This window comes from Neophocaena asiaeorientalis, unplaced genomic scaffold (genome assembly GCF_003031525.2).
Source record: "Neophocaena asiaeorientalis asiaeorientalis breed wild unplaced genomic scaffold, Neophocaena_asiaeorientalis_V1.1 scaffold757, whole genome shotgun sequence".
NCBI classification, from domain to species: domain Eukaryota; kingdom Metazoa; phylum Chordata; class Mammalia; order Artiodactyla; family Phocoenidae; genus Neophocaena; species Neophocaena asiaeorientalis.
The window spans coordinates 986319-1009328 of NW_020172686.1; the positions used below are offsets into that span (position 1 = coordinate 986319).

Below are 23010 nucleotides of genomic sequence, written 5' to 3' on the forward strand. Positions count from 1 at the left end.
AAGCGTGGAGGGCAGCTTCATGCCCGCACGAGCCAGGCCGGGGCTTAGACACAAAGCCGTGCCTTCAACCTGGGACCAAGTCAGGGTTGGCGGATCCAAGGGAACCCGTGCCTTTTCCCAAATGCTCAGACCCGGGCCCTGACCCCAGGTCACACGCGCCTGCAGGGCCTGCGAGGCTAATCCAAGTAGAGCCCCCGGATGGACTCTTTTGTTAGTCAGCAGGTAACCAGTGACGCCTGCAGCCGGTCCCACCGTGACAGGAGGGAGCACATCACAACCAGCACACGAACGAACGTGCCGGGGAGAGAAACAGACACGGCTTGTTTATTAGAACGCAGGAAGGAGGCCTTCTTCCACGGAGCGCTGCTTCTCAGAGTCTGTATCAAGAGCAACACAAAGTTGAAAATCGTATTCCTGAGAAGAAGCAAAAAAGGTACAATTTTGCAAACAAACGTTAACGGGTGATTTCAACAACTGATAAAAAACTTTTTTTTTTTAAACAATAAAATTTCAAGTATTATTCCAGATGACACGGCAAACCCACAGCAGGCGGAAAGGGCAAGGACTTGTGGAAGCTCTCGGTGGGAAGAAGCTGCTACTGGCAGGCCGGGGAAAAACCAGGTTCCTGGGCCACCCCGGCCCCAGCCGCAGGAGAGGAGTGAAGAAGGCGGGACAGGTTGGCAGGGCTGCAGTTGTGCTGAGGAGCCCGGCGTGGCAGTGACCCAATCATGCCCTTGGAGCTGGGGTCCCTGGACGTCTGATGATTTTTCTTTTATAAACAGAAACATATGCTTATTCTTTCAAATATCATACTATCTCCCATTTTAGTCAACTTGTAAATTATAAGTTATATCATTTGTGCTACAGTTTGCGATATTTAAGTCTTATTAGGAGATGAGCACCAAACCTATGAAAGTGCACAGGTCAGCCGCTGTGTGCGCCCCAGCTGGAAACTTTGTTCCCTTCCCTCAAACAGCACAGCATTTCTGACAAATTCCCCTTCTTCTCCCAGGGCACTTTTCTTGAAGAGAGACGTCTGCTTTGACCGTGGCTGTGCGAAAGGTACAGAGAGCAAACCTCGTGGTCGTCTTCAACAGGAGGGGACGGCCGACAGCTCCTGCTCTGGCCCAGGGCTCTGGGCGCCACTGGTAGGAGTTCTCGCCGAGAGGGTCTCACTCCACAAGAGAAAGGTCGCACCAGAGTGCCCAAAGCAGAGACCCCCAGCGTCCCCTGAGGGGCACTGTGAAATGCTCTTAAAGCGTCTGTATTCAGTATTTTCCGAGACACCGTCATTGACCGGCAATACTCCCAAGCCATTGGGCTGCCTCCCTGGATGTTTAGTTCTTGAACCTGGTCTGTTCACAGATGTGATTGAATTTCCTGCAGGGAGACAACGGTGAAATACACAAGAGGGCATCAGAGACACATTCAACAAAGGAATTCTGAATTGCGCCTGGGGGAGCTACAGGAGAAGCAACGCTGTGCTTGGGGGTTTGCAAGGGCTTGTCTCTCATACCATCAAAGAAACTAGCCCCAAACGCAGCCTCTTTTCTCCTTTTTTAAATTTTAAAATGTAAGTGGAACATTTAGGTAATTCCCAGAGATTCAAAGCATCCCCAAGGCACTGCGGGTGACCTGGCGGGGCTGACGCCGCCACCTCCTCTCCAAGAAGACGACTGTATCTTTGCTGCCCTGACCCAAGTGTTTACTGAGAAAGGTTAGCCTGTTACTGCTGAAATCTCTTTTCTTAGAATAAAATGGTCTCTTCCACACAGTTAATGCTCGCATACAAAGCAAGCCTTTTATTCCGCCAAATCGCTCCCTCAGAGGCAGCTGCCTTTCCGGAGCCCTCATGATGACTTCTAAGCCAGGGGCGCTCTCTCAAGTACTTCCGCTTGAGCCTCAAGGGGCTGTTTGGGGTTACAGTTGCCCCACACAGCATCCATCCTCAGGACTCATTTATGTGATTGCTTCCCTTACAGTTTGAAAGCGTAGGCGAGCCTGCTCCCGTGGGCCACCGCGCGTGGCAGCGCGCACATCAACGTGAACAGCCTCTAAAGACCCCATGGGACACTCCCAGCGAGAGCCTGCGAGCCATCACGGCACCAAAGGGAGACCCAGGTGCACGGCGGCGTGGCTCAGGGTGGGAGTTCTCAGTGACCTCAGCCACGGATTCGGAAAGTGCTAAACCTTGAACGTGCGGGCTGGGGATGGCCGCCTGTGCGCTGGACACATAGAGGTGGAGCGGGAGGTGAACGTTTGTATGCCAATGTTTCATGAAATGAGATAACAGAAAAGCAGAGTGTCTAAATGATGATTTTTTATTGATATATACTATGTGACTTTATAAAAGCATGACAACTAAATTAGTTTATAAGTAGAGAGCTGACTAGTTCACGCACATCCCTAAAAGCTGCGATATCAACTTGGCCAAAACGCTTAAAGAAGAGCACCTTCCTGTAGGGAAAGCGTGGGTTTGCCTCTCTGCAGGGGACTCCTTCAGCCCCGGCCCGGCCCCCGCCCCCGTGCCGCACTCACATTGCGTGGTGGGCCTTCACCTGAGTGCGGCAGTTGCGGCCCCAGTAGCAATCAGGACGGGACGTTACGGCCACTAGGGAGAGAAAAAAGTGAACACGTGTGACACACGTACCACACTCACAGACCCAGCCTCGTGAATTTAAGCCAAGGCCAAAGAGACACTGCAGCTCAAACGCACAGCGCTTCGTCACACTTCACAGCTCGTTGCCGTGCACTGTTCTCCAGGAATGGAAAAAAAGGTTCAACTGAAAACCCAGGTTAGAAATGAGATGACTCCGGTTGCCCGTAGGACGTTTTTTGGGCATCTTGTTTTAGCAACCTGCTTCAGAGACCCAGAGCCTGAGCAGGCACCAGGCAGGGACGGCCCTGAGACCCGCCCGTGTCCCTGGCCGACACAGACGTCCGCTAAGAACACAGGCAAAGGCCCACACAGGCTATCTAGATATTGCAAAGGAGAGTGGGAGCCAATGCAAAGAGAACTGAGCTGTGGGCCAGGTGGGGGTAGGGGCAGGGGTCTCCTTACCCGGCAGCTCAGAAGCAGGGATGTTCTGCCGATACTGGTAGGTCAGCTCGCGGAAGCTCCGCAGGCCACAGCAGTAGCACAGCACGGTGTTCCCGGTGATTCTGTAATCTAGAAGGAACACAGCCTCTTACAAGCACGGCGGCAAAATAGACGCGGCCTTGCAAACTGCTGGGGGACCAGTGCATGATCCACAGACTGGCCGGAGACAAAGGGCTGGACATTTGGAACACGAGAACAAAACCAACCTAGATACCAACTTACTTCCTTACGGTAAAATAATTCCACCTGGATTAAAAATTCAAATATTCAAAAAAATCTAGAAAAGTACTAAGAGGAATGAATGTTCTTCTCCTGAGCTATTTCCAACTACAACATGAAAACCGAACGGCACAGAGGAAAGGATTTGTAAATGTGACTGCCTACAGTTTAAACATCACAATGGAAACACGTACAACAAAAATGAAATACTAATGCAATAGCAGAGAACGTATTTTCAGCACAAATGACAATGTGCTGTACCCTTAATTAACAAAGATATCACACAAATCCATACCTCCCAAGTTCAAATAGCCTAACATAAATATGGACCAAGGACACAGACAAGCAAATGGCCCGTAAAACAAAAAGATCTTCAATTTCATTAATAATCAAATATGGCAGATAAAACAATGATACCTCACCATTTGCCTCTTTCATATTTACAAGGCCTCGAAGGCAAACACGCAGCTGATGGGCTCAGGGGATGCTGGCCCTCAGGCCCCAGGCACACCTCAACCGTGCCTCCAGCAGCCCTGTTTATTATCCTAAGGGTACAACTGTTAAACCAACAGGACTGCGTGCTTGGCAGCTTCAGTATTGTTTCACACAGTGAAAAGCTGGAAACAACTGAAATATTCTTTGCTAACGAACTGGCTACATGAACGATGGTATCAGGATGCTAACTAACAATCACGGTATAGATCTTTAGTGACATAGGAAGGGTCCAAGATATATTGGTGAGTGAATAGCTTACTAAAAGCATATCTGATAGGATTTCATTCATACAAATTATACACACACATGGGTACATGTACTTAGAAGGGTGATCGTGAAAGTATTATCACTGGGTATATTTTTAGGCGGTGGGTTTCTAATGATTTTCACATTATCCTTCAGACTTCCTTGTACCACTTACATTTTCTTTGTGAACCACGTCATTCTTATAAAAATAGCCATTAAAAAGCATAAGGACTTAAGACCCAACCACACAGAGCCGTCGCAGCAGAGAAAACCGAAGACATTCACTAGAATGTGTCCAAAAACAGCTTAGAAGGGTTCCCAGCAAACCTCTCAAGTCTTTCATAATAATTCATGTCTTAGGAAAAAAAAAATCACTTGCTGATTTTTCTGCACCCTCCCTTAGTGACAAAAATTCACACTTCACAATGCACTGGGTGTCCCTGGGAAAGGGGGCGAGCCTTCACTGAGTCACCCATGCACTGAGGGACAGGCACCAAGGACCGCAAGGGTTTGGGAACAACCAGCCCCAGGATGTCAACGCTGACAGGCGGTAGGGCCAACACCTCTCCAGCTGTGCCCCTTCCCTCCCCTGTGCGAGAAAAGATTCCAGAATATGTCATGTCGACTCAAACCCAACATAAAAAAAGAAACCCAAGAGTAGCAGGACCTTTGTGTGTGTCTGCCAGGGTGGGCGGAGGTCGCAGGTGTGAGCGAGGGAAAGCCGACAAGCAGTACTGCCAGCATGTGGCCTGGCGGGTGTGGCTGGTTCACCAGAGGCAGAGCTGCCCTGGAAAGCACCACTGTCGGTGCGGGAGAGCAGGCACAACGAGGCTTACCAGACAGCAGGAACGCTCCCCTCTGTAGAGCCCCGAGGCTCTCAGTCAACATGTTTTTCCACGTCAAACCCCTGGTGGCCAGATAATTCTGTAACAGGGAAACGGGCAAGAGAAGAAATACAAGCTTGGAGAAAGAAACACTAAAATGGCAAAAAGGATCGACATTTCATAAAAGGCCCTGGAAGGTGGGTAAAGCCAAGCACCTAAACGTGGTGGGCACTTGCAGAGGGCGAGCACTGCGTGCAGTTAGGGGGCCTGCTTCCAGGACCACAGCCCGGACGGCCCAGGTAGCCTCGCGGACCAGGAGGCCTGGGACAGACGTGGTATCACATCCACACACTACTGCACAAGATTTTTGTCCAAGGTGCTTCTTCTGAGTCTCAAAAGGCAGGCTAGCTTTACAACCTCGAGCGTAAGAGGTACCACACTCTCTCTGAAATTCTGCAAAGACATTCCCAGCACAGGAGCAGTGAGACACCTAACCTTGGCCGGAGTGGCCACAGTGCAGAAAAGGCCCATGACCACGTGACAAGGAAGCCAGGGTCTGGATCTGTGCTCTGCCCTCAAGACACGTGGAGCTGCTTGGCTCCTTCTGTGCAAACCTACAAGAAGGCGCCCTGTGGACATCTAGCCTGAGTACCGCCGTGCTGAGGTGCCTGCCATTCACCCTGCGGCCGATGCCGCACATGATCCAGGTGAAGGCAAGGCTCCTGGCAAGGGACTGATGTGCACGTTAAGCACTGAAGTTCTAAAAGCCGGCTGCCCCCTGCAACGTGGGAAGAGAGCGAGGGGCAGTCCTGGTTCCCCCCGAGGGCCGGCCGCGCCCTGCCCCACTCCGCGCAGGCCGAGCAGGAGCTGGAACTGTGGGACACAAGTCCTGTGGCTTCCTGTGTGGCGGGTGTGGAGGAATACCTATTTGGGGGGAATACAGGGATAAGCAGACACAGTGGCAGCACTAGTCAGAAGTGCAGAGTCATGAGGTCACTGGCGGGTCCTGGAAGGCCTCCCGCTGGCCTCGCCGCGCCTGTACCTTCAGGACGTCCGACTCGTAGTTGTTGTTGCTCAGCACCCCGTCCAGACACCGGTCGCCCAGGTTGAGTTCTGTCAGGACGGAGGGAAGCAGTGTTATCCGTTTCATACACACTTTACGAAAGCACCGTTCACCCAACAGTTAAGATAACCAAATTTCCTTCATTATGGAGTCTACAAAGAATAAAAAGTTCCATGACAAAGTACAACTTCAAACAGAGAAAAAGTAAAAGGACTTCCATTCCACTCCCCCCAGAAACAGCCAGTCTGTGCAGCCCCTGGTCTGGGGTCGTGAAGTCCAGATACGATTTTTTAGTGGGGGTGGTCCTCGTGCATGACTCAGCGTCCCCCTCACTGATGCTCGCAAACCTACGCAGACCACCAGGGAAAGGGGCCAACTCATGGTGACCAACGTGGCCTCTCCCTCCTCAGGCACACGGCCAGCCCAGCACTGGCCTCAAGCGCACAAGAGAACAGGGGAAGATGGCGGCGATCGACGGCAGGGCCGGCATTACCGCAGAACGGGGCCAGGCAGCCGAGGCAGCCGGTCCGGGCGCAGCCCCAGTACAGGTGGCAGAAGGGCTGCAGGCAGATGGCACCTGCGGACACAGAGCACAAGCACCGGTCACGCCATCCAGCGAGGAGAAGGTTCAAGGGACTGGTAAATAAATGACAAGCTCGATTTTCATAGTGATCCAAAGACTGTAAATTAAAGCACCATATAGTTAATCCATTAGACTTTAAAGTGACACCTTGGACCTGGGTTCAATCCCTAGTCAGGGATCTGAGGTCCAGAAAGCCACACAGTGAACAGAATAGAATGGAATAGAATAGAATAAAATGACACATTGGAGAACTACTGTGGGGACACACGTCAGATACAAGATCCAGAAAGAGAGCACCCCGTGTGTGTAAACTTAGTGTATGACGGGGGCGGGGTTATCAACCAGTGGGAAAAGATAGATTATTCAACGTGGTCCCGCAGAGACACCTGATGATGCAGGTGGAAACAGCTGCGCCCCTACTTCACACCACACAGAGAAGTCCACGACACTCTTGAAACCTGAACTGGAAGGACACACAGGAGCGGCTTCGAGGTGGGGAGGGGCGCCAGGGAAACGGCGCACACCCACACCCTCACTCACACTGCTGGGGGGCGATGCGGGGGTCCCGCTCGCGCTCCGCCCTCCGGTCGGGCATGGGCTGGAAGCAGCAGGTGCATATGGCGTGGCTTCCTTGCAGGGCACACACGTAGTCCTGGGCTGTGGAACAGATAGGACGCTCAGGCTGGTGCCACCAGCACACGGGCAGCAAGAGCGGCTCAGACCGCACCTAGAGGGGCAGCTGTAAGGTATGCACAAGGACACAGACCTACAAGAAAACCCGGACAGAACTCAGGCCTATTTTCCTACAGCCAAGTGACGGTCTACCGCTCAAACTAAGAAGTTTAAATAGATTGAAAACTGACCGAAGTTATCTCCTGGTTCAGTAGTTGTAGCAAGATTTCAAAGATCACATGAAGGTTTTTTACCATTTCCCATAAAGGAAGGGCAGCCCAGAGAATAGTAAAGCGACTTCTCTAGTCCCTGCTGGCAGACCCTGGACCAGGAGCTGTGTCCACGTGGCCCGGCCCCCTGTCACTCACGCACCGCACGAGGCTCTGCCTGTGCACACTGCAATACGGTCCCAGTGGGGCCTTCCACACGCTGCCCCAGCCATCCCTACCTGAGGGGCCTACAAGGAAGCCCCCAAGAGCCATGGCACAGCATCGTGGAAGATGGTTAAGAACGTGGCTCTGGGTCGCAATCCTTAGGTCAGTGGCCTCTTGACAGGCTCAGGCTGACGGTGGCAGAGAGGCCAGGCCCTACAGCGCAGGACCACAAACCACAGTCCACGTGTCCACCTTCCCTTTCTTGATGGCACCTGGGAACCTGCCCACTGAAACGGGCATCGAACAGATAGCTCAGGGCGGCTCTGGTGACATCATGTCCTGTTGCTGGAAAGAGGCCAGTCCCTCACTGGAGGGGCCTGTGTGTGATGGTCCTTTTGGCTTTGGTGTGAGCACCACGGGGGATGCCGACTGCCCTGAGGTAGTGGGCTGGGCGGGGTAGGGGGTAAGTGTTAAAATCAGGACTGAGTCCCCGGGTGTGTCCAGGAGCCGAGGCCCACAAATGAAGTTAATTATCTGGTTTCTTAGCTCCAAACAGGTTATGAGAAGCAACGAGCCATTCTAGCAGAGAGGAGCCAGCAGAAGTGCCACCCACTTCCCGAATGGTCGGGACAGCACGGAAGGTGTGGCTGTCTCACCTGTCGTGATGCTGGCGGACGTCGATGGTGCATCCCCAGGGGCCTGTGGTGCCCCTGGCTCACTGCCGGGCCCTGGGCAGGGAAGGGGCCGCCCCGCCTGCCTGCGGTACTCGGGGCACTGTCTGCACACGATGTACGGCTGACTGCAAGGGAAGAAAACCCGGAGCTTGGAGGAAAGAGGAGACACCTGCTCTGGCCGTGTGTAAGGGTGGTGGCAACGACGGCCCAGCCCCGGTGACGGGACAAGACCCAGATCCCCACTCACCGGCCTTGTCCTGCCTGCACCTCAGCTCTGCACCAGCTGCTGCACCCAGTGTGTGCAAAAGGGAAGGATGGCTCGGCGCACATCCTGCACAGCAGCAGTCGGCAGGCTCTCCTCCCCGCCACCTCCCAGCCCCCCTTCCCGCACGTTCCCAGAGCCCTCGGCCACTCCTGGGGTACTGAGATGTCTTCTCCCTGCCCCTCGCCCCACTGAGCCATCCCTGGGGGCAAAGCCACCCTGTCCCCACACTGGGCAGGATGCGCTCTCACAGGTTTGATGCCCGCCCAGTGCACACCCTTCCTTTCGTTAAAATCTGAGCAGAACACGCCAGGGCTGGTGCCGCTGTCAGCAGGGGCTTTCACCCAGCTGTATGCACTTCAGCTGAGCTTTCAAATCTGCAGACGGTAAAACAGAATCTGCAGGAAAGGCACGCACGGACTCTCCCCTCATCTCAGTCAGAGGACGCCTGCCCAAGCCTGCCACCAATGGGAAGGACAGGCGAGACCTGACTAGAAAATGCAGAAACACTGAAGACATTCAACCTCATATGTAAGAAAAACATATAAATGGGAATAAGATACCTGTTTGTCCCATTACTCTGAGTGTCGCAGGGATCACTGCTGTCCCTCTGCATACCCTGTGGGGCACCAACACCAGGACTCTCTGACAGGCATTTCATGACAGATGCCAGAAGTCCAGCAAGGCGTCCCCTCAGTGAGACTCCTGACCTGAGCATCCTACTTCCATGTACTTATCTCCAAGAATGGACTGGACATGTGCACTGAACTGTAAATGCAGGCCATGCACTGCAGCTTTGTTTGGAATTCAAAATATTACAAAGAATAAACGGTAAAAAGATAAGTATGTATGACTACACATATGTATGGCCAGATGAATACGTAATAAAATGTTCACACAAACCAAAAGTGATTTTTGGTTTTCTTTTTGCTTGACCATTATGTGCTAAGTTTGGGGGAAAGAAACAAAGATAATAAACTGAGGAGGGGGGAGCGGTTTTGTCTTTTTAAATTTTATGGCCTCAACACAAAAATTCATACCCTGGACTTCCAAGTCAGGAAACATCAACATTCTACAGCAGAGGGCTTCCCTGGTGGCGCAGTGGTTAAGAATCCGCCTGCCAATGCAGGGAACATGGGTTCGAGCCCTGGTCCGGGAAGATCCCACATGCCGTGGAACAACTAAGCCCGTGCGCCACAACTACTGAGCCTGCGCTCTAGAGCCCGCAAGCCACAACTACTGAGCCCGTGCGCCACAACTACTGAGCCTGTGCTCTAGAGCCTGTGAGCCACTACTGAACCTGTGGGCCTAGAGCCTGTGCTCCACAACAAGAGAAGCCACCTCAATGAGATGCCCGCACACTGCAACTAAGAGTAGCCCCAGCTCGCCACAACTAGAGAATGCCTGGGTGCAGCAACGAAGACCCAACGCAGCCAAAAAATAAATAAAATAAATAAATTTATGAAAAAAACCCCAACATTCTACAGAAGATAAAATAAGGTCTCCTAGGGCTTCCCTGGTGGCGCAGCGGTTGAGAGTCCGCCTGCCGATGCAGGGGACACGGGTTCGTGCCCCGGTCCGGGAAGATCCCACATGATAGTAAAGCGACTTCTCTAGTCCCTGCTGGCAGACCCTGGACCAGGAGCTGTGTCCACGTGGCCCGGCCCCCTGTCACTCACGCACCGCACGAGGCTCTGCCTGTGCACACTGCAATACGGTCCCAGTGGGGCCTTCCACACGCTGCCCCAGCCATCCCTACCTGAGGGGCCTACAAGGAAGCCCCCAAGAGCCATGGCACAGCATCGTGGAAGATGGTTAAGAACGTGGCTCTGGGTCGCAATCCTTAGGTCAGTGGCCTCTTGACAGGCTCAGGCTGACGGTGGCAGAGAGGCCAGGCCCTACAGCGCAGGACCACAAACCACAGTCCACGTGTCCACCTTCCCTTTCTTGATGGCACCTGGGAACCTGCCCACTGAAACGGGCATCGAACAGATAGCTCAGGGCGGCTCTGGTGACATCATGTCCTGTTGCTGGAAAGAGGCCAGTCCCTCACTGGAGGGGCCTGTGTGTGATGGTCCTTTTGGCTTTGGTGTGAGCACCACGGGGGATGCCGACTGCCCTGAGGTAGTGGGCTGGGCGGGGTAGGGGGTAAGTGTTAAAATCAGGACTGAGTCCCCGGGTGTGTCCAGGAGCCGAGGCCCACAAATGAAGTTAATTATCTGGTTTCTTAGCTCCAAACAGGTTATGAGAAGCAACGAGCCATTCTAGCAGAGAGGAGCCAGCAGAAGTGCCACCCACTTCCCGAATGGTCGGGACAGCACGGAAGGTGTGGCTGTCTCACCTGTCGTGATGCTGGCGGACGTCGATGGTGCATCCCCAGGGGCCTGTGGTGCCCCTGGCTCACTGCCGGGCCCTGGGCAGGGAAGGGGCCGCCCCGCCTGCCTGCGGTACTCGGGGCACTGTCTGCACACGATGTACGGCTGACTGCAAGGGAAGAAAACCCGGAGCTTGGAGGAAAGAGGAGACACCTGCTCTGGCCGTGTGTAAGGGTGGTGGCAACGACGGCCCAGCCCCGGTGACGGGACAAGACCCAGATCCCCACTCACCGGCCTTGTCCTGCCTGCACCTCAGCTCTGCACCAGCTGCTGCACCCAGTGTGTGCAAAAGGGAAGGATGGCTCGGCGCACATCCTGCACAGCAGCAGTCGGCAGGCTCTCCTCCCCGCCACCTCCCAGCCCCCCTTCCCGCACGTTCCCAGAGCCCTCGGCCACTCCTGGGGTACTGAGATGTCTTCTCCCTGCCCCTCGCCCCACTGAGCCATCCCTGGGGGCAAAGCCACCCTGTCCCCACACTGGGCAGGATGCGCTCTCACAGGTTTGATGCCCGCCCAGTGCACACCCTTCCTTTCGTTAAAATCTGAGCAGAACACGCCAGGGCTGGTGCCGCTGTCAGCAGGGGCTTTCACCCAGCTGTATGCACTTCAGCTGAGCTTTCAAATCTGCAGACGGTAAAACAGAATCTGCAGGAAAGGCACGCACGGACTCTCCCCTCATCTCAGTCAGAGGACGCCTGCCCAAGCCTGCCACCAATGGGAAGGACAGGCGAGACCTGACTAGAAAATGCAGAAACACTGAAGACATTCAACCTCATATGTAAGAAAAACATATAAATGGGAATAAGATACCTGTTTGTCCCATTACTCTGAGTGTCGCAGGGATCACTGCTGTCCCTCTGCATACCCTGTGGGGCACCAACACCAGGACTCTCTGACAGGCATTTCATGACAGATGCCAGAAGTCCAGCAAGGCGTCCCCTCAGTGAGACTCCTGACCTGAGCATCCTACTTCCATGTACTTATCTCCAAGAATGGACTGGACATGTGCACTGAACTGTAAATGCAGGCCATGCACTGCAGCTTTGTTTGGAATTCAAAATATTACAAAGAATAAACGGTAAAAAGATAAGTATGTATGACTACACATATGTATGGCCAGATGAATACGTAATAAAATGTTCACACAAACCAAAAGTGATTTTTGGTTTTCTTTTTGCTTGACCATTATGTGCTAAGTTTGGGGGAAAGAAACAAAGATAATAAACTGAGGAGGGGGGAGCGGTTTTGTCTTTTTAAATTTTATGGCCTCAACACAAAAATTCATACCCTGGACTTCCAAGTCAGGAAACATCAACATTCTACAGCAGAGGGCTTCCCTGGTGGCGCAGTGGTTAAGAATCCGCCTGCCAATGCAGGGAACATGGGTTCGAGCCCTGGTCCGGGAAGATCCCACATGCCGTGGAACAACTAAGCCCGTGCGCCACAACTACTGAGCCTGCGCTCTAGAGCCCGCAAGCCACAACTACTGAGCCCGTGCGCCACAACTACTGAGCCTGTGCTCTAGAGCCTGTGAGCCACTACTGAACCTGTGGGCCTAGAGCCTGTGCTCCACAACAAGAGAAGCCACCTCAATGAGATGCCCGCACACTGCAACTAAGAGTAGCCCCAGCTCGCCACAACTAGAGAATGCCTGGGTGCAGCAACGAAGACCCAACGCAGCCAAAAAATAAATAAAATAAATAAATTTATGAAAAAAACCCCAACATTCTACAGAAGATAAAATAAGGTCTCCTAGGGCTTCCCTGGTGGCGCAGCGGTTGAGAGTCCGCCTGCCGATGCAGGGGACACGGGTTCGTGCCCCGGTCCGGGAAGATCCCACATGCCGCGGAGTGGCTGGGCCCGTGAGCCATGGCCGCTGAGCCTGTGCGTCCGGAGCCTGTGCTCCGCAATGGGAGAGGCCACAACAGTGAGAGGCCTGCGTACCGAAAAAAAAAAAAAAAAAATGTCTCCTAGGATTGCACCCTCTGCCAGGTGACTGTGGCTTTTCTACAATAATATCCTAACAGATGATAAATACCGCAACTTACGGCGCAGGACGTATGATCACTAGACAAGCTACAGAGAGTGAGTGCGCTTCTGCAGAGTCTGTCTCAGCCTGTGAATCAAGGCACTTGATGATGACTCAGCAAACAAAAGGGTGTCACTTACTGTGGCGATCCTCTCACAGTAATTAAGCCAAAGCATTATGCTGTCCACCCTGAACTTACATAGTGCGGTATGTTAGTTATATCGTAATAAACTAGAAAAAATATACAGATAAGCAACAAAATAATAGAATAAATATTCCACATATACAAAAAAAAGGGGCTGTCGCAGGAGGCAGGGCCGTGAGCAAGCCTCACCACAGTCACCTGGGCCACAGCGTCGCACCTCAGCAGCGGCCCAGACCAGCAGGTCCTGGGGAGCGGTCAGAACCGCCCTACCCGCCCTGCCCCCACGAGGCTCACCTGACATCCGAGGACTCACTGTCCACGTCCGACAGCTCCAGCAGGTCCTCGGAGCTCCCCTCCTCGTCGGAGAAGGCCCTCCTGACCTTGGGCTGCAGCATGTCCTGCGTGATCCTGTTCCTGGTGGCCATGCTGCGCACGTCCTCCTCGCTGCGCCTCTTGTCCGGGTGCTGCAGCAGATATGCCTCCACCAGGTTGTTGAGGATGTGGTTTTTACAGATCCGCTCCACTGGACAGCGGCAGGTGGGGCACAGGGCAGAGCGCTCCATCCAGCCCGAGTAGCAGGCAGCGCAGAAGGTGTGCATACAGGGCTGCAGGCTGAGGGCACAGGACGGGCACTGGGTGTGAGAAGCAGGGACCCAGGGTCATGCTGCCTCTTTCCCCGAAGGAGGACGTGGCCCTGCTCAGACTGAGGTTCGGGTAAAAACAGAAGAATGGGCCAACTGCCCCCCGCCTCCCGCCCCCCGATCTTTCGACTCCACAGGGCCTCAGGCCTGTGCTCTGGGGCGCTCCACCCATGCCGTGGTGGGGCCTGCGGCTGGCGGGGCTGCACCTCGGCTCACGCAGGGGCACGCCGCCTGCCTTCCATGACCCGCCTGAGAAGCAGTCCCTGCGCAAAAACACGGCGTTCGGCTGCAACTGCTTCATCTGTGTGCTTGCCAGCTACAAGAGACCGGGGCCACGCGGCAATCTGTGCTCAAGGAGGACCAGGGACCACTGGAGGCCAGGGCCACCAGGGACGGGAAGAGCGGAGACACTGGGTGTGGGTGGCAAAGACCCGCATTTAAGCCAAACTGCAGACAAATTCTTAAGTTCCCACAGAGAAGCAAGGAGAGATCTTTGTTCTGGCACCTTCGCTCCACCTTAACTACCATGTTTCCTTAACCACGAGATGCTGGCCACTCGGTACAGCTCCCCTGCTCTAGCTGATGTGGACCTGGCGCCACTGAGGTCAGAGCCACTGCACGCGTCTCGCGGGCTCCTATGCAGCGTCAGTCACCGGGCCCGGCTTTCAGCTCGTCAGCCGCACAAGGAGAACGGCTACGGTAACGTCAGCGGGCCTGACGCAGAGGCCAGCCCCGTCTGCGGCCCCGCAGGCCCTGCGCGCGCACCTCACACAGTCGTGCAGCAGGTCCTGGCAGATGATGCACGTGAGAGTCTCCTCCATCTTGTCTGGCTTCACGGTCACAGCTCTGACGTCGAGGGTACTGTGGGGGTCTCCGCCTGGGTCTGTGACCAGGGGCAGGTTCAGGGCGGGCTCCCCGTCTGCAAGGGAAAGGGACACGTTCTCAACATCATGACCATGGAGGAAGTGCACTCCATCTCTTGGTTTTACAGATGTCTTAACCTGTGGACAGGAGACCCAGTCCTCCCTGTATTTTTTTTTTAATCTTTAAATTTTACTTATTTATTTACTGGCCACGCTGCGGGGCATGTGAGATCTTAGTTCCCCGACCAGGGATCGAACCCGCGCCCCCTGCAATGGAAGCTCGGAGTTGTAACCACTGCACCACCAGGGAAGTCCCCTCACTGTATTTGTTTTTTTAACATCTGTATTGAAGTAGAATTGCTTTACAACAGTGTGTTAGTTTCTGCTTTATAACAAAGTGAATCCGCTACATGTATACATATAACACCATATCTCCTCCCTCCTGCTTCTCCCTCCCACCCTCCCTATCCCACCCCTCTAGGTGGTCACAAAGCACCGAGCTGATCTCCCTGTGCTATGCGGCTGCTTCCCACTATTTTACATTTGGTAGTGTATATACGTCCATGCCACTCTCTCACTTCGTTCCAGCTTACCCTTCCCCCTCCCCGTGTCCTCAAGTCCATTCTCTATGTCTGCATCTTTATTCCTGTCCTGCCCCTAGGTTCTTCAGAACTTTTTTTTTTTAAGATTCCATATATATGTTAGCATATGGTATTCATTTTTCCCTTTCTGACTTACTTCACTCTGTATGACAGACTCTAGGTTCATCCACCTCACTACAAATAACTCAATTTTGTTTCTTTTTATGGCTGAGAAATATTCCATTGTATATATGTGCCACATCTTCTTTATTCATCTGTCGATGGACACTTGGGTTGCTTCCATGCCCTGGCTATTGTAAATAGAGTCGCAGTGAACACTGTGGTACATGACTCTTTTTGAATTACGGTTTTCTCAGGGTATATGCCCAGTAGAAGGATTGCTAGGTCGTATGGTAGTTCTATTTTTAGTTTTTTAAGGAACCTCCATACTGTTCTCCATAGTGGCTGTATCCATTTACATTCCCACCCACAGTGCAAGAGGGTTCCCTTTTCTCCACACCCTCTCGAGCATTTATTGTCTGTACATTTTTTGATGATGGCCACTCCCTCACTATATTTTAAAGGCATTTTTACAAAGGTTCAAGGTAAGTCTCATAATCCAGTATGTTTAAGTTTTGTTTTACAATAGTTAACAGCATAAAAAAGACACTCAGGATACACGGGTGAGAGATAAAGGCCAGGTGTCAAATAGCATTTGTGTGTAAAGTCATTTTTGTTTAAACAAACAAAAAATGTGACCCATATGCACACAGGAAAGTGCTGGAAAATACAGACCCTCAAATGTTACCAGGAGCTTAATTTTTTTTTTTCTGCCAGTGTGTTTTACTATTTTTATAATCAGAGATTAAATTTATTTTTAATTAAAAAAATACTTACAATTTAAAAAGTCAAATATTTAAAAGAAAACCAAAGCAGCAGCCCTCTGCCCCAGCCTGTCCTCAGCTTCACCCTCCCTCCTTTGGGGAAACAACTTTCGTGTCTTCTGTTTCTTCTGGTCCGGACCTCTGTGTTTCTGAATTGTCATGCTACGTTTAGGCTGATGGATTTTAGACATCATCTCCTGACATCATAAGAGCAGAGAAGGACTCTGCCCCTCTGGGTCTCCTTCCCAATATTATTCTAACACAATTATTGGTTCAGTATATTGTATTTATATTATTATGCTTAAATATTCACTGCTCACACAGTATAATTTTCTTCCTTATACAATTTTTCATTTCTCATAGAGTTAAAAGTGGCTCCATTTTCATACTTATTTTTATGTACCTGTTGCTGACTCATCCCACACCTCCCCAGGCCAATCAACTCAATTTTCCACTCAATACATCAGATAATGCAGTTTCTTCCCGAGGCCCTCCCTCCTGTCACACTGCCCCAATCCAGGGGAAGCTCTCAGGCCTGCCTCACAGCTACTGTCCTCCCAACAACATTCCCAAAAGTTTTTACAATCTTTTTAACTTTTACTTTTAAAGTATAGATTTTTCTCAAAATCACCTTTAATGTGAAGGTTCAAACTATCACTTAAAGATAATATACTCTTAAAAACTGGCTGCTGTATCAGGACAGAGCTGCAACCCCAGACTGTGGTCTCCAGACCAAGAGCATATCCTGACAGTAAACACAGTTCAATCCCGACGGTGCAGACAGGAAAGAAAAGGCCCAGATTGCCATCTGGAAGATGCTGAGGTACCACAGGTGTCAGCTGAAGACAGGGTCCTCCGACTTCTGCAGATGGTGGGGCCCCAACAGGCTCAGATGGGACGGTGCTGCCGGGGCGCCAAGGCTACACGCAACCACTGGACTCTGACCTGCTCTTACTCTCTTCTTAACGGGCTCCAAGTCCTCCTGGTCCTTGGGTTCTGACAGAGAAAAGGACGCCCCCTCTCTTGCTGGGAGAGCCAAAGGGAAGATGGCGACTTCATCACTTGCCACAGATGGACCACACCCTTTTGGGGAGACGTCTGCACCTCTCGAGCCTGTGAGAGGGACAAACAAGAGACATCCTGATTCACCTGCCTCAGAAGAAGAGACAGCAGTTCAAAGCGTCACTGATTCAAACCAGGCGCAGGTAATCCAAGATGTCGTTAAAAAACAAACAGAAGAGTTCACTTTGTGCGATTTTTACAGTATATGAATTATATATAACCTGTGAAGAATACCACAGTATTGTAGTCCCTGGCCTTCAGCCTGTCTCTTGGGGATGGAACAAGACATTTACTCCTAGAGAAATCTTACTACTGACAGCCTGATGCCTGACACCACCTCTGAACTCCTCAGTGGTTGTCTGTCTCCATAACAATGCAGGGCAGGATTAGCGAACAAAGGGCAACGCAGCTACCACCCTGAGATCCCCATCTCACCGGAGCTGGAGGGAGGCCCTAGCCCTGCAGAGGTGGGCTCCATGGAAGAGGTAGAGGCCGTGGGGAAGAGGTCCGATGTGGACGTTGATGGCTGTGGCTCCTCAAAGCACACCTGAGTGGCGGGTGGCGATGGCAGGACCTGGGGATCCTGGGGGTCGTCGCCTCGCCCTGCACCTGAGGTATCTTTGGTCACGTGGAACACGTTTTCTTTATTAGCTTCTGTAAGCACAAAGAAGCAGGAGCATAACACAGTCGGGGCGCAGGGGGAGCCGCTGCGTCAGAAATACATTCCAGCGGATGAAGAGTCAACGCACGCACCCGCTCCTTTGCGAAAATCTCACTTACCGAAGGAGTCTTGCGTTACGCCTTGCTTTTCATGGAAGGATTCGTAGAGGTATGCCACGTCTGAAGGAAATTAACCGAACCGGAGTGGCGTTTGCCACACGTCAGGAGAGCTCATCTTTCTCTTCTGCTCCCTCCCATCACCTCACGGTCACTTTGCCCTTGTTGACTAGTTTGACTTATCAGCTAGTAACCACATCCGCCGGTTTAAGGGATTTTAAAGCAAGTGATCCAAAACATCTGAACCAAACTTAAAATAAGCCTCAGAAAACCATCCGCTGTCAGGAGGCAGACTAAGGCAAGCAAAGCGATGAGGAGGAGTGAGCCTGTGTCTTGTCATTTCAAACCACCAGGACCGGACACAAGATCCTTCCCTGTGGCCGGGGGCTGGCTTTGACTGCTGAGGACAGTCTAGGGGATACCCGCCCTCTTCTTCCTATTTCCAGGGTAACCTTCGAAGGACTCCCCTAACTCTCCCTGTCCTGCATCATTCTTCTCCCGCCAACACAGGCGCAGATGCTCAGAGCTGGAAAAGCCCTCACGGAATATCCCGTCTAACCTTTGCTGTCTCCCGTAAAGCCTCCCAAAGCAGAGCTGTCCGTGGCCTCCAGCCCCCATTCTAGGCCTTATTCTCCTCACTCAGGTGCCCTCCTCACCGCCCCCCCGCACCCCGTCTCCCCGGCTACCATATCGAGACCGTGGCTCATGGCCACAGTGGCATTTGTGAAGAATGGCTGGGGCTCAGCCCACGAGGTCAACACTCCCATTCTTCAACAGACACTACCCACACCAAGAATGTACATGAACGAAAAAGGGGACGCAGCTAGTACTAACATTCCTTCAGGAAATACCTGCTTCAACAGCCTCTTCCCACAATGCTTCCCCGCTGTGGCAGGGTCCCCTGCTGCACCACCCGTGAGTCCAGCCCAGGAACCCCCCCTCCCTTACTGTGTTCTGGCTCATTCTTCCTGTACACCAAGTAGATGACGTCCCCAGTCTGTAAAGGGCAAGTCTGCTTCTTAACAACCTTCAGCTTGTTAATTACTGTTCCGTTGGTGCTGTAGGGACAACAAAAATCCAATTTATCCTACTTAAAACAACTTGGAGTTAAAATTTTCCTTTTCTACAGCCAGTAGGAAAGCAGTTCGATACTACCACTTTGCAAATGACAGAACACTCATAGGAATGATGTAAATATTCGTGCCACCTTACAATTCTCTTGAGAAGAACCTTGCCTGTTGCCCCCCACTCACAGCCCAATGGTGTGTCAAGTGTTTTAACGCCTCCGCTGTGCCAGCCCCACGTTCTCCTCCTGGTGGAGCCCTGGACGCCCACCAGCAGCACGTGCTCTGATTCCCAGCTTCTCTCTTCTCTCTCTCTTCTTCTCTCTCTCTTCTGCACCACGCTCTGTCGACAGGCCTACCCCTGCTCCAGCAGCCACGGCTCAGCTCAGTTCACTCCTCACATGAGCACTGACCCTCCTACGACATGGGCTCTGGGCAAAAGCAAATCGACGCAGGGCTACCAAAGAGAAGATGGCGCGGTCCCTGCTGCTGGGAAGTCACTCCAGTTAATCAGGGACCACAGTGCCTGATGGGAAGGCACGGCCAGGAGACACCGGGACCTCAGTCAGGCGGGACAGGAGGCACCTCCCTGAGGAGGGGTTCCCGCAGGCAAGGGGAAGAGTGCACCGGACAAAAGCCAAACTCGGCAACTGAGCAAGCCCTCCCCGCCCCTTTCCAATTTCAGGCACTCAGTCCACACGGGCCCCAACTCCACGGCCCCACTCCTAAGGCCCCCAGTGCTGAAGAGGCGTTGTCACCTTTCCCTCTGAGCAGACTGCCACTACTTTAGATTTCTGTAAAGGGCCAGGCAGGAAATAGTTCAGGCTGCACGGTCACGCTGTCTCCGTCCCAACTCCTGCAACCAACAGCTGGCAGGTCCCTGGAGGGCTGGGCTGCCTTCCCAGTAAAGCCCCACTTAGAGACCAGCAGAGCTGCTGCAGCACTGCCGCGGCCTCTTCTGCCAGGCTCTCCCCACGACCTACCCTCAAGCTCTTTCTTTTTTTTTTTTTTTTTTTCCTCAAGCTCTTTCTAACCCAGAAGTCTGATTTCACTTTTCCGCTTAAACCCCTCGGTGACTGATTTCACTTTTCCGCTTAAACCCCTCGGTGACTCTTCACTGCTCTCAGGCTAACGTCCAGTCTCTCCAGCATGGACGTCAGGGTCTTCCTGATTGCACCTCGGGGCCTCTGCACCTGCGGCTCCTCCCACCTGGAACACCCCCGCCCCTCCAGCCACCACGGCCAAGGAAGGCAGCAGCTCTAGAAGCTGGAAAGGACAGAGGATGGCTTCTCCCCTAGAGCCCCCAGAAGGAGCTGACGCCAATGAGACCTGAGATGGACTTTGACCACCCAGGCCTATAAGATCACAGATTTGTGCTGTTTTAGCCACTGAGCCTGTGGTAATCGTTACAGCAGCCTTGGGAAGCACATACTATCCTGTGGCCAGGGTGGGAAAGCCAGGGCCTGAGGCAGAAAGAAGACTCCGGAACCAGCACTGTTACTGTACATTGTGCTGAGAAATACAGGACTTGACCTGCTACCTATCAGAGGAGGAAAAGCAGCATCCGTTCTTCCTAATAAAACCAAATTCCTGGTCTTCTATCCCTCAAACTGCTACTTACCAAAGAATCTCACAGCACTTGACCTTCACAACAATAAAAAAAATCACCTTGTGGGAAAGGCGTGTTCTCAACACACTGTTGGATGGCCATCCGCCACTCACACCTTCCACCCAGCATTCCTTCCCATAAACTTACCCCAGGAAAATCATCAGACATGAATGGAAAGGGTTTTGGGGGAGAGTCACTGCAGTGTCATTTATAATAAGAAAAAGTCAAAATAATAACTTTCCATCAGTAAGGGAGCTGACAAGTTATTATATAATAATGAAAAAGACGAGATGGACCTAGACATACGGACGTGATGAGCACTCTGCAAACATTCCAAGTAAAATAGATACACAGTATAACAGTATAATCTCATTAATACAAAATAAATATGTATGTATTGTGTGGGTGAGTGGAATTTTGGAAAGCTTTTCACTTTCATGTACTATTTATGTGGTATAATAATAAAAAAGAAAGACTTCTTGATTTGGGGAAGTCTAACTTGAATAGGTTTGCAAGAACCCAAAATGTATCACTGCCTTTTAAGTCTTATTTCTGAGCTATTTTTGCTTTAACCTGAATACATTTAAGAATGGTCACAGACACCAAAGTGTCACTAAGTAGCCCATCCTGGAAACCAGAAAATACATCTTCCAATACCCGGAGACCCTATCGGACTACTGAGCTATAGAAAGCAGGCCCTTGTCTCTTCTCTGCACTCATTGGCTTCAAGTCGGCTTCCTGAAGCTACAAGAGGAAAGAAGTTCAGAAAGAGCTTACCTGGTATCTTCCAGCGACACCTGACCAGATTTTTCATCCACTATAATTTTACAGTGATCTCCAGAGACCAGTTTATTGCCGGGGAATGAAAGGTCACAACCTAAAACAGTGAGGGGGGCGTGCTGGATACGACCGTGGGTACCGGGCATAATACCGCCCTTTGCTTAAACAAAGCATGCGGCTGGAAGTCAAGACCCATGTTGTACCCACTTACGGAGACAGCACTTAATTAAGTACAAAGAAACTTTTAAAAAAGCATTTAAGTGTTAATCCAAAGTAAGGGACAGGGACTATGTCTTGAACCTTTCTGACTCCTCCTTACCTAGAGGATATGCGCCATCAACACCTCCAGCTACACATCAGCTGCTTCTTGGTGACATTTTTACAATATGCACGCATATGCAGATAGCCTGGTAAGTATTACAGAACTTTAAAAAAACTATGGGGCTTATTAAATATCTTCAGTATCTTAGTCCTTAATATCTTCTGTGTAACCTAAGGTTTCATAAATCATCACAAAATTAAAGCAATGACAGAGTCACAGAAAATATGAATGAGTAAATTATCATAGGCACATGTACGCATTTAAGAAAATTTAAAACAGAAGAGGGATGCATCTATAGCTCAATACAATTGTTATACCCTCATCAAATCCAAGAGGAAAACCCTCAAATGCTTTGTTCTCTCCTTAAATCAAAAGAATAAAAGTGGGCTTCCCTGGTGGCACAGTGGTTGAGAGTCCGCCTGCCGTTGCAGGAGACATGGCTTCACGCCCTGGTCCGGGAAGGTCCCACATGCCGCGGAGCGGCTGGGCCTGTGAGCCATGGCCGCCGCTGAGCCTGCGCGTCCGGAGCCTGTGCTCCACAACGGGAGAGGCCACAACAGTGAGAGGCCCGCGTACGGCAAAAAAAAAAAAAAAAAAAAGAATAAAAGCTTTCAGGAGTGTTTTAATACTGAGTCACTAATCTCCTTATAACAGGTTTGCACCATAGCTACTAAGGTTTATAGTACCTTTATTTTATTTTGGGCCGCGCCCCGCGGATTGCAGTATCTTAGTTACCTGACCAGGGATTGAACCCGTGCCCTCGGCAGTGAAAGCACAAAGTCCTAACCACTGGATCGCCAGGTAATTCCCTACAGTATCTTTATTTTTTAATAACCAAACGTGGGAAGCAGTACTGGTACTCGTCAACTGGTGGTGAATTAATAAACACACTGCAGAACACCACCCAGCAACAAAAAGGAACAAACTACTGATATATGTAACTGCCAAGGATGAACCTCAAAAGCACCAACCAAGGGAAGGCAGCCAGACCCAAGACTGTGCTGCAATACAGTGTAACTCCCCTTAGACGGCATTCTTAGATGGTCTCCTTGCAGCCCCAGACCCAGGCTGGTCACCAGGCTTTGTCACTGGAGTGGGGTTTTACTAGGCTTCTCCACACCTGAACATCTGCATTCCAACCGAGAACCGAAATACCTCTGCTAAAGTTCTACTGTTGGTATTTGCCCTGCTTGTCGTTCAGTTGGTTACTCTCTCCATGGTTGGTACACATCTCTGCCACTCCCTGAGAATGGGAAGCTCTTTGGGAAGGCGAGAACCCCTGCATCCTTCCACACACGTCAACTCATCTCTCCCTTCTCCTCAAAATAAGGCCTTGTATATAGCAGGCGTGCAATAGTTTTAAAATA

The 23010-nt window shown here is 51.6% G+C and overlaps 1 protein-coding gene across 1 annotated transcript; it reads right to left on the reverse strand.

Annotated features, from left to right (window-relative positions):
• Positions 1 to 623: 623 nt before the first annotated feature.
• Positions 624 to 22035, reverse strand: CHFR (checkpoint with forkhead and ring finger domains). The gene is made up of 15 exons (XM_024739864.1): positions 21319 to 22035; positions 18817 to 18926; positions 17872 to 17931; positions 17527 to 17745; positions 16975 to 17142; positions 14467 to 14620; positions 13355 to 13672; positions 10854 to 10996; positions 7071 to 7187; positions 6441 to 6524; positions 5927 to 5997; positions 4897 to 4984; positions 3062 to 3169; positions 2539 to 2611; positions 624 to 1380 (listed from the first exon to the last, which is right to left on the reverse strand). Exons 1-15 carry the CDS (start codon positions 21465 to 21467, stop codon positions 1338 to 1340), a joined length of 1905 nt encoding a protein of 634 aa, XP_024595632.1. The 5' UTR covers positions 21468 to 22035; the 3' UTR covers positions 624 to 1337.
• Positions 22036 to 23010: the final 975 nt, after the last annotated feature.

Coding starts and splice junctions, on each gene's coding strand:
- CHFR (XM_024739864.1), bottom strand. CDS start 21,467: ATGCCCGGTACCCACGGTCGTATCCAGCACGCCCCCCTCACTGTTTTA. Junction 3,170..4,896: donor GGGAGCGTTCCTGCTGTCTG/GTAAGCCTCGTT, acceptor TGTTCCTTCTAG/ATTACAGAATCACCGGGAAC. Junction 2,612..3,061: donor CCCTGCTTCTGAGCTGCCGG/GTAAGGAGACCC, acceptor TTCTCTCCCTAG/TGGCCGTAACGTCCCGTCCT.